The 12,169-nt window shown below is 40.9% G+C and overlaps 2 gene segments (V, D, J or C); both read left to right on the top strand.

The window, feature by feature from the left end:
* Positions 1 to 4,156: 4,156 nt before the first annotated feature.
* On the top strand, positions 4,157 to 4,691 carry LOC119238023 (T cell receptor alpha variable 13-1-like). The segment is given in 2 exon segments: positions 4,157 to 4,208; positions 4,366 to 4,691. Coding segments are annotated over 2 exon segments (378 nt in total).
* A 4,818-nt stretch (positions 4,692 to 9,509) lies between these two features.
* Positions 9,510 to 10,074, top strand: LOC119238024 (T cell receptor alpha variable 9-2-like). The segment is given in 2 exon segments: positions 9,510 to 9,585; positions 9,707 to 10,074. Coding segments are annotated over 2 exon segments (414 nt in total).
* Positions 10,075 to 12,169: the final 2,095 nt, after the last annotated feature.

The following is a 12,169-nucleotide window of genomic DNA, read 5'->3' on the forward strand; positions in this document are numbered from 1 at the left end:
AGCATAAGTGACTTGCTGGAGGTGATATGACTATTAATCATGAAGGTTATACCCTGAGCTACCTGATACAGAAGAGTCTTCACAAAATCCACAAGGTTTATACTGATGGTTTTGTGCAATGTGTCTACGTGCATCCCTGAGAAAAATACCCTAATTGGTCATTTCTGACTAGCACATTGTAAGGAAAAGCTCATTTAACTTTCCATGCTATTCTTTTCAAATCCATTGCCCATCTTTTGAATAAATATATTACCCATGATTTTGTGATATCATTCATAGTTCTGGAAAAGGGAGCAGAAAGTCTCCAAGACAACCCTAAAACAAATCCCCATTTGCTGTAGCCATAGACCAAGTCTTCTGACAATCATGTCCAAAGTGTAAGTCTGTATGTGAAATCATTAAAATTCCCAGGAAATTTTAACCTTGCAGTGTCTCTTTGGGTAATAGAAGGACTTTGGAAAGAAGGAGCAGCACCTAAAAATTAAGATGAAGACAAATGGGCCGGCTCCACGGAAGCTGGGAACAGGACCAGCTTTCTGAGCAGGTGAGCTGTGCATTTGCCCAGGGCCCCACTCTCAGAAGGAACACCACCATTTGTGCAATGCTCTGCTCTTGCTGCATTGAAATTCTTAATCATTGTATATTTGTACTTGTGTTTTATATGTGAAGCTTCAGAAGATGGAGCGCAAGCAGAGACGATACATGGACAGCAGGACACAGGACGGAAACACCTGCAGGCTTGGGTTCATGGTCACAGCTGGCAGAGTGTAAGCTGAGCAGCTGGCAGGACTACCTGCTGTGCCTGTGCATCCTCAGGCTACCTGGGCCGCTGACATGCAGCAAAGAGATGCAGTGACCTCAGTTAGTATATTATTACAAAACGAAGGTGTATACATGGACACTGCAGTCAAACCACCATTAGATTTCTTCAAAAAGTTTAGAAATTCCAGTTTTGAAAATTGCTGCAACATTGCAAACATAAAGAATCACAGGCTTAGAAATAGAAATTAAATATGAAGGTAGTAGTTTTAAATAAAACTATTTGCCTATGAAGTTTCAGCAAACAACTAATTATTGATATGTAAGATAATTGACAAATAATCTTCCTTTTAACTATTTAGGGATTGTTTAACCATGCATTTTGAATCATATGTGAATCATGGAGGTACTACCAATTTCCTACACAACATCCACCAGTTACAGAATATATCAAGGTGGCAACATTAAAATGCTCCTACAAAAATTTACATTTAAAACTAAGTTGAACAACATCACTTGTAATCAGGGAAATGCAAATCAAAACTACCATGAGATACCATCTTACACCAGTGAGAATGGCACATATTTAAAAAACTAGCAACAACAAATGTTGGCGAGGTTGTGGAGAAAAAGGAACTCTTCTGCACTGTTGGTGGGAGTGCAAACTGTTCCAACCACTATGGAGAGCTGTGTGGAGATTTCTTGACCTACTAACCATAGAGCTTCCATATGATCCAGCAATTCCACTCCTGGGTATTTACCCAAAGGACACAGAAACATCAATTCCAAAGAGCACCTGCACCCCTATGTTTATAGCAGCACTATTTACAATAGCTAAGCCTTGGAAACAACCCAAATGCCCAAAAATAGATGACTGGATCAAGAAGATGTGGTACATATATACCATGGAATATTACTCAGCATTCAAAAAAGATAAACACATGCAATTTGCAGCAACATGGATGGCGCTGGAAGGGATCATGCTCAGCGAAATAAGCCAAAAAGAAAAAGAAAAATACCGGATGGTCTCACTCATAGCAGGAATCTAGAAAACTTAAATAAGGGATCAGGAAATGAATAACTATAAGAAAGTGAAAATCAAAATCAACAAAAAACTATGAACCAGAGACACTTTTTGGGGGGTGGGGGCCGGGAGGGGAGGGATTGGGGTCAGAATGGGGCATGTGCAGTTGTATGGGGGAATATAAAAATAAAATTTATTATTATTATTTAAAAAAAAATAAATGGGGGCTACTAAAAAAAAAAAACTAAGTTGAATAACTGTGAGACATCCCTATACCCTTATTAAAATGGCCGATATCTGGAGCACTGATGACACCAAATGCGGGCCAGAATGTGGGTGCAATAGGAAATCTTATTCTTTGCTGCTGAGAAAATGGAAGATCCTCAGAATTGAGAAGTTTTATATATGTGAAAAACGTTTTAAACAGAGTTGATAATCTTCACCTCTTAAATCTTTAATAGTGTGAGATGTGGAAGAGAGAGTAGATTTATTCTTGAATTCCAGGGGACCAGGGAGTGTACACCACCGGAAAGTGACTTCCATTTTTGGAAATGAGATAGTTTTGGTTTTCCAGGAATCATTTTCCATGATCAGGTCTTATGAAAAGCTTCCTATTTGAACTGTCTCCCGGGCAGACATGGAGAATATATAGGTTTCACTAGATTTATTCCCATCAAGGTAACCAGAAAATTCCCAGACATTTAGGTGCATGACAAAGGAGTTTTGGCAGAGAGAGATAATTCTTGAAATTTAAATAAGACTGCAGTACTTTATCAATATTTTGTGGGAAGAACAATGTATAAGAGTTTGGGAGAAAAAGAATATCCTGTGCAATCTGAGCCAGCAATGGCCAAGGCAACAGGAATCCCTGCCAGTAGACTTGACTCATAGTTTAAAGTATATTTCACATAGGATGTGAGTCAGTCATCGCATTTAGGACATGCCATTCATTTCAAAACAAACGAACAAACAAACAATTTTGTTTTCCCCCTACCTTTACTGAAATATAATTGACATATAACAGTGGGAAGTTTTAATTGTGTAATGGGATACTTGCTACACATACATATTACAACATATTTATCATAGCGTAGCTACTCAACACTTTCTTCAGTTGACATTATTGTCAAGTTTTGCTTTTGTTATGGTGAGAATATTTAAAATCTACTCTTTTAGCAACTTTCAAGTGAAAAATAGGTATGGCTAACTATAATCCCTGTGATATAGTATGAGAGCTGAGCCAGCAACGGCCAGGAAAGCAGGAATGCATGCAGGAAGACTTGGCTAATAGGAGAAATTTCACTAAGGATGTAAGTCAGCAGTTGCATTTTGGAACATGAAATTCATTTCAATGCAGACAATGAAATCAACTTAAGAATAAACTCACATGTAATTATGTTTTCTGAATCTGCAACTCAGTGTTTTCTTAGATTTTTAAGTCTTTCAATAATTTGCAGGATATAAGGCACATAGCATTGGTAAGATTTCTTCAAGCATGTCAGATATTACACTGCAAGTCAACCAAATCTATGAGTTAACTATTTCTTTTTTTTTTTTTTGAATTGGAGTTAACTATTTCTTAAAGTGGAAATATGAAAACTCATGACAGTTGGCCCTTGCTCCCTTATCACTGAGATTTGACTATATTTAATGAAGGAAGATTCCACTACTTGACTGTTGGTATTGACTATTCTCTGAAAATAGCACGGCAGGACCATTTTAGAGGAATAAAGCCACAGCTAATAGGCATTTGAAGTAATGTTCTCTCACTCACCCTGATCTTTAGCTTATATGATCCTTTTAGAAAGATTTTTTTTTCTCCATAGCAGACAAACAAGAGTGGTTGGTTAGACTGAACAGGAAGGCATTATATTTTTTTGTTAACGAGTGAATCTTGGAGTTCTCCTGATTTCAAACATGGAAACCACGCCCATTATTGAATGAACACCAACAGCATCTGTCTCTTTTCAAGTTATTCACAAGGACTCAGTAGTGTACGGAGACATAACCTTCACCTCTACATTCTTACTGTCCATTAAATCTCCATCTGTGACCTAATTTATGTGACTTTGCTGCCTTTATGGGTCTTAGCCCTTCATAGACCCTGGGTACAGGGAGCCTTTAACCACAAGTTCAGTTGCTGAGGATGTCACCACTAGATGGCAGTGCCCTCTGCTGATGTGGACCATGGGAGGCCTCATTTCGGTGGGTCCTGAGAGAGTGGGGTATTGCAGAAACAGTCTTTTTCTTATTGGCTGGGTGGGTCATGTGAGCACCCACTATGATGGTTAGGAGAAGCAGTGGTAACTTGGGAACAGAAGCAGCTCTGTTGGCTGGAGATTGCAGGTCCACAATTGATCCTAAACCAGAAGGATGAAGACATCCATTGGAACTGTAACCATGTTGCTGTGGCTGCAGTGGAACTGTGAGTTGAAGTATTTGGGAAAGCAGACCCTAATAGAAGATATTTTTTAGAAGTCAAAGAAGAGACTGCTTTTATTCAGTATTTCTTTAGTTAAAGAAAATCCTGGGGCGTGATGATCTGACACTCCTCCTTTCTCTGACCTTTGCTTTCTCCTTAGGGCTCAGCCAGGGGGAGAAAGTGGAGCAGCAGCCTCTCACCCTGAGCGTCCCGGAGGGAGACAGAGCTGTCATCAACTGTACTTACTCAGACAGTGCCTCATCTTACTTCCCTTGGTATAAGCAAGAACCTGGAAAAGGTCTCCAGCTGATTATAGACATTCGTTCAAATAAGAATGTTAGTGAAGAACCTAGATACACTCTCTCATTGAACAAAACTGCCAAACATCTTTCCCTGCTCATCCCAGCCACCCAGCCTGGAGACTCTGCCGTGTACTTCTGCGCAGCGAGTACACAGTGCTGCCCTGGCACCTGCAGCCTGTACTGAAACCTGCACCTGGCAGCCCCTTCCCTTGGGCACAGCCCTTCCCTTAAGCACAGCCTTTGTCATACTGTCTGCAGTGGGAACTGATGTATTAGATGTTAAAGCATTTAATTAGATTAGTCTCAAAATGATCCAGAAGGGTTAGAATATTTTGTTCTCTCACTTTTGTTTTATGGATTCATATAGGGATATAATGATGCTTTATTTTGAAATTCAAATTTTAAAGATGATTTACATTTGCTATTCAGACTCCTCACCTACAAGGAACTACCTGGTAGCAATATTCCAATTCTTACTATGGATGGGCTTTTTAAAATATTGTTTGAAAATAGCATTTGTTTCCTGATTATACGACATTACATGCCACATATAAAGTATGCATAATGTAAGAAATATATAATCTGATATTTCTAGAACAAGATAATATTTCTTCTATTTGGTTTGCTCATTTTACAAATTATTATAAATCAGACATGATTTATTTTTCACTTAAAATTTTATCTTGAATTGAGCGTTCCCCATTTCTTCATGGGGAACATTTTCTTTTTAATACCTCTGTGAGAGGCATTAATAAATTGCAGTTTTATGTTAATTTATTTCTCCATATCAATGGCAACATTTGACAGCCCTTCCTGTGTTCTGACCACTTTCTTGTTGAGAAAAATGGGATGTGGATTTTTCTTTGGAGTCAGTGATGGCATATAATGCTTGTGTATTACAGGGAAATTAGATAGTGATTAAAAAGCATGATTTTCAGATTAAACACACAAATCTATTCTGTTTTATAAAATTCTGTCAGTATCATGTACATGTACTATCTCATAGAATCTAGAAGAAGGTGTTCTGTGTTTTATTTACTGCTTTGTTATACCTAGTACAAATTTTTTCACATAGTTGATTATCAGTAGATATTTGTTAAAGAAAGAAGCAAAGGTAAAATTTGCTTAGTTTTAATTTGTGTTTTATGATTGAATTGAATTTATAAATTAATTTATAAATAACAAGATTCCCTCATGTGTATATTTGATTAAGAATGCACTGTTTTGGGCCTCCTTGGTGCACAAGGGGTTAAATCTCAGCACTATCAAGTTATCACCATGCACTGTGGTGGGCAGAGTTTGATCTCCTACCAGGGAGCTAACCCACATGGCACAGCAGACCTCTCCTGTCTCACCTGCTGCACCCCTTAGCAGGATATTTCAGTAAATCTGCCTATTCTGTTCCCCACTCTGTCTCTGGTGAATTGTCTCACCGCCTACACTCCAGTTCTTATAAGCTTAAATAAATAAATAAAAATCTTTTTAAAAAAAGAATGTGCAATTTCTCTCTATTTATCTGTCTTTCTTGACAATGCTCTATAGCTTTAAGATAATTAAATTTATTCTTTGACTTGTAATTTTTTGTTAACATTATGATTGAAATCTTACTTTCTGGGGTATATAGGTAAATTTTTTATGCTTATTTATCAGCCACTTTACTCAAATCTTATTAGTAGGCAAAACAAAAGCATTGTACCAAGGTTAATTTAGATATAGCCAGTTACACTCTCCCTGCCTTCATGCTTTGACTGAGTCAACATGACTAACAACAACCTCTTTTCAAAAAAAAGTTATTTCTTTTAGTATTACAGATAAATCAGTGGAATGAAAGAAGTTGCATAAAAATAAAAAAATTCCTTACTTGTTTTACCCCTGGCTAAGGTGAGGCTATTTTTAAGAGCATCCTTTTCTTCCTGTGAATGGGTTTAATTAGCAGTTACTACGACCAGGTGACATTGTTTTGAGCCTCCTTGGTGTGGTTGTTTGTTGTTAGTGAATTGGTTTGTTCTTGGAGGCAACGTCATTAGGTTAACTTAGACTTAAAACAGCTGAGGAAGAAAAGCCAGTGTGTTGCCCAGAAACCCAAGGGGCTCTTGTTACTTCCCTCAGTTAGCAACTCTCACCAGTGGAAGCAGGGGGTCTTCTCTGGAGCCTTCCTACTGAATGACAATGGAGTGAGAGAGAAGCATGGCTTCTATCGAATATAGCTGCATTATCATTTTTTTTAAAAGATTTATTTATTTAAGCACTGGGTACAGTCAGAAGCACGAGAGGGTGAGAGAATTCATGAGAGTCAGAGCGGAGAGCAGAGCAGGCAGACTGACAAAGTACGCTGCTGAGGGGAGCAGCGGGCGGCAGGAGAGGTCTGCGCGCCATGTGGGACCCTCGCCCGGCAGCCGGGGATTGAACCGGCGTTGCAGAGGCTGCAGGCAGCTTCGCAATCCAGCGCTCAACTGCTGTGCCACTGGGGAGGCCCCAGCTGCGTTATTTTTTAAGTCAACAGGAGCACAGTGACTATCCATGTACCTGCTCTGTCACACGTAGGTGAGAGTTTATTCAGGGAAGAAAAAGTGCTCAGGAGTCTGTGCAGTCAGTTCTTTGTTCCCTCTGATCAGCATGTTCAAGCTTTAAACTTTGCCATGGTGGTATTTGTTTCCTACTCTCTGGACAATTTAGTAAAATCTTGGGGAGGTCTTCTCTTGACCCTAGAAGGCAGAGTAAAAGCCCTAGGCACGACTGCTTCTGTATTCACACATAGGGAAAGTTTTATTACAACCAGTAACCCTACGATCAGTTGTCACCTGTTGTCACCAGCGTGGGTGTATGGAGTCACCAAGGATAGACTCTCTTTAGTACTGAGCATAGAGAATGGAGAGGTTCGTTGTGGTCCCAAATGAGGTAATGGAAAAAGTTTAAATTCAAAGGTTCGGTAACCAATGCCAAGCTCTGGAGTCTATTCTGGCCATTCTGAACAGATGAACCATAAACCTCAACTGAGAAGAGAAGGGGAATTCTGTGATTGGACTCAGTCTGAGGGCATCACTCTAGGGTTCAGCAAATGGAAACCATAGATTTTCCCACTGTTGTCTGGCCCAACATGGGTAATTGGACAGGTAAGGATAGTGAGGGAGAATACTGTTTTATCAGGATGTGGTTGGAAAAACTGTAGGGATCAGCCCAAATATCTTTGCCATTTCAGTATAGGTGACCTATTGTTACCTAAGATGGAACATCAGCACACGTAGAGGTGAGGATACTTGCATTATACACATTCCATTGTTTCTATAAGCCATCACATGTAGCATTTTTAAATAATTACCACACACCCAGTTTCATCACAGATGCAATGACTGAGCATAACAGTTGGTCCAAACATCAATCTTCCTTTAATGTAAAATTTTACTTCTACATTATCAGATGTAGGGGCCTTCCCTAGTGGCACAGCAGTTGAGCACTGGGCTGCGAAGCTGCCTGCAGTCTCTGTAGCGCCAGTTCGATCCCCGGCCGCAGGCGAGAGTCCTCCATAGCACGGCAGACCTCTCCTGCCTCGCCCGCTGCTCCCCTCAGCAGTGTGTTTCATCGGTTCTGTTCCCTGCTTCTGTCTCTGGTAAATTCTCTCACCCTCCTGTGCTTCTGACTGTACCCGGTGCTTGTATAAATAAATAAATAAATCTTTATATTATCAGATGTAATTGCTATAAATTTAAGAGTTGGTTCATGCAAGGCAGTCTGGGCTGGGAGAGACTCCACACACAGAGAAACTAACATGACCCCCACTAACCTGCTGGAGAGCCCTGACCCTGCTCTGGGGCAGCAGCAGCAGCACAAACCCAGTAAATCTCCCCTCACCTGGTGGACTCACCTCACTCACAGTGCAGAGCCCGACACTGGGGAAGAACATGCTCCCTCCTGTCTAGTGGCAGAACTGAAACGTGCTGCTCTTCAGGTTTCTAGATGTGCCCTCTCCATGACCTGAGGACCTGAGGTGCAGGTGTGTCTGGTGGGTACCCTGCGAAGGAGGAGTAGCAAGGTATCCCACATAACTTATTCCTAAATCCCTAATTCTGTCTTTTCCCCTCCAGGATGCAGAATTGCCTGGATGGTGATTCAAACCCAACAGCAATGCAGTGCAGGAGAAAGAGGGTGTGACTCTGAACTCACTTATGACACCAGTTCTGTGCTTCATAGTTTACTCTGGAACAAGCTGTTCAGACGTCAAGACTTAACTTTGTTATTTTCCAGGATTCTTATAACCAGCAAAATGTAACAGAAGTTTGCACCTCACTGGATTTCCAGAAGACCAGCAATTCCATCAGCCTTGTCATCTCAGTCTCACATTGGGCGGACTCTGCAGTGTATTTCTGTGCACTGAGTGAGCCCAGGGTGAGAGACACACTGAGGGGAGGTGTTCCAACCCCCAAGGCTCTGCTTGGTGCCTCTGCCTTCTGTGGGAAGCATGGCAGGGGATCGTCATCACAGACAGGACGTGGCTAGGTCGGTAGTAGCACATGATGAACATCATTGTTCTGTATATTGGGGTATATTGCTGCAAGCACAAAATCACTCAATAATGACTTGACTTTTTCTTACTCCCTATGTATCCAACTCCGTATGCTTTTCTAACATTGTACTGGATTGTAGGCTGGCTCACAAGGAATATGCAAGAATAAAAAGATTGTGTTAAAATACTGAAGAAAATCGACATTTTCTAGGCTACAGAATACCCTGCTCTGTTAAAGAATTTCCATGACACATAGTGTCCTAAGAACAAATAGACTTTAGAGTTTAAAAAATCTGTGTTCAGATTTCTAAGACCCACCCAAAGACTGACATATGCCTGGTCCATAAAGTCAAGACGTTGGGGGGAGTCCAGGAAACTCAAATCCCATTTCAGACTCTGTCCACCAGGGGGTGCAACATCTCAACACGCACGTATTTCCTGAGTGAAATGCAGGCTTGCATTAATCATTTCACTGTGACTTCAACATCCCTTCTTGTTAAGAATCAAGAACCTTTGGGTGACACTCTAGAGATGAACTCTTCTCCAGGCTTAGTGACTGTGGTGCTCTTAATATTTGGTAAGTAAAATGCCTGCTAAAATTTGGATTTTTTCTTTTGTTATGTGAGCAAAATCTTGAATGATAATTTTATCCATGAGCTTTATGTCTAAGATGACACAATCTCTTTTATTTTTCCCAGGACAAACACATGGAGACTCTGTGACCCAGCAGGAAGGCCAAGTGACACTCTCAGCAAGGAAATCCCTGAACGTGAGCTGTACTTTTTCAGCTGCAGGATACCCCGTTCTCTTCTGGTATGTCCAATATCCTGGAGAAGGTCTGCAGCTCCTACTGAAAGCACAGAGAGACAAGGATAAGGGCATGAACAAAGGTTTTGAAGCCACTTACGAGAAAGACTCCAAATCCTTCCACTTGGGGAAAGCCTCAGTGCAAGAGTCAGACTCGGCTGTGTACTACTGTGCCCTGGGTGACACAGTGACAGAAACTGCAGGGGGAGCTGAGCGCAAACTGAGCAGCAGATGGGGCCTGGCTGCTGAGTGCCTCTGAGTATTTGATATATTTGGTTTCAGCACAGTCTATGGCCATTTGTTCCTAAATGTCCAGAGTATAAGTATAAGAAGTAAGCATTCCCCACAACCAATTCTTCATTAATGACATTGCAAACAGAACAGGACAAAACAGACTTCCTTGCACATCATCAAGGTAATTTTATTGCTATTATTATTAAGGTAACATTGATTTATGCTCTGTATATGATTCAGGGGGATATGTTCCCATCTCCTCAAATGTACATCACCACACCACACCTACCACCAGTGCACCCATATCCCTTCACCATAGATCACCATAGGCCTCTCCCCCTTTTTCTTACTCCCACCTCCCTGCCTCCTGCCCCAGTATCCTCAATTCTGCAGTCAAATCTTCAGGGTTTTTGGTTTGGTTTGTCAGTTTTTTTTTATTTTGTTTCCCTATAGTCCACATATGAGTGAAATCTGGTATTTGTCTTTCTTCCTCTGGTTTATTTCACTTATTATAATCCCCTCAAATTCCACCCATGCAAATGACAAGAGTTCATCTTATTTTTATAGCTGAGTTGTATTCCCTTGTGTATATGCACCACATCTTCTTGATCTACTCACCTGTCTGTAGGACACTTAGGTTGTTTCCATCACTTAGGTATTGTAATTCGTGCTGTCATGGAGGGAGGAGTGCAGATATCCCTGTGAATTGGTGTTTTTGCATTCTTTGTCAGGGAGTGGAATTGCTACATCATATGATGTATCTATTTTTAATATTTTGAGAAACCCTCTATATTATTTTCCATAGGAGCTCTCTCACCAGTATTTATTATTTCTTGTTTACATATAGTTTGAAGCCTGGGAGCATGACACCTCCATACCCCTTGTTTTTTATTAATATTGCTGTGGCCATACAGGGTTTTATTGTGTCATATAAATTTCACTAACGTTTTGTCTGTTTCTTTGTGTCAAGGTAACTTGAAGGGAAAATTGCCTAACAACGAAGCCCTCTCTTGCTCATCCATGCAGTCAAAGTCCTTCCCCCACAAGTTGTTGTAGGCCAAGCTGGTGGGGATTATATAATAACTATGTAATTAGGTATTATATGATTAAATTATTATACTTTTGGTGAGTTGAAGTATGCCCGAGAAGATGGTATCTGCATAATGACCTCCTGACCGATTGGGCTGGGAGAGGTGATGGGAGAACTATAGCCTCAAAAAACCATGACTCTTCACAGAGAGAGAAGGTTAAAGAAGACAAGACTGAGCTTAAAAAGGAGGTTCCTTTTCTGGTAAAATTAGATGTTATGCACTGGCTGATATTCAAAAAGAAGGAAGGAGCAGAAATGACACAGCAAAGCCATAATTATCATCTCTGCTCTTATCCCTGGTCAGTACATTGCTCTGTTGACTTTACAAGGTCTCAAGTGAGATAATTTGCAATGTCAATGGAAAAATTAAGGCTACATATTCATCACTGTATCTCTTAAAACCCTATTAAGAAGACAGTAAACAAACCGAGAAGGGCACAAACCCACAAAAAGAACAGAAAGGGGATGGCAATGGACTGTAGCACATCACAGCTCCCAGTTCAGTGATTTACCTTCTCCTCCGGGTGGGGGAGTGTGCTCCCAGGGCACCTGCAGCCAGTACTCAACGTGCACCTGAGGTTATCAAGGAGGCTTGGGTGGTGAAGCAGGAGCATTTTTTTTTATGTCGTGTGTAAGGTAGTATTTCTCTCTCCGACACGACTGAGTTTGACTTTGAGCCTAGATGTGTATATAGTATAAACATCTCCTCACTCAACAGCCATTGCACCCAGTTATTCCAAGGGTAAGACTGTCCTGTTGCATTACTGCTGCTGAAGTAGGTGATAATTTCGGTGGCAAGGAAGAGATCAGCTCGGACAGGGGTCCTGACACCTGTCCATGTCAAATAACTGGACGAGAAACAGCTAATGGGGCTGATGACAGTACCTGCTGTTTCCTTTCCCCGGCAGATATTTTTCAGTTTTCACTTAATGGCCATTCGAGTTCTTAGAAAGTGTGTGGGGAGACAGCAGCTTCACCGATTCAGCCACACTCCACATCAGCACACCTTTCCAGACACTTCACCGGCCCT

This window comes from Talpa occidentalis, unplaced genomic scaffold, assembly GCF_014898055.3.
Source record: "Talpa occidentalis isolate TD23 unplaced genomic scaffold, MPIMG_talOcc4v2.1 talOcc4.11, whole genome shotgun sequence".
Lineage (NCBI taxonomy): Eukaryota > Metazoa > Chordata > Mammalia > Eulipotyphla > Talpidae > Talpa > Talpa occidentalis.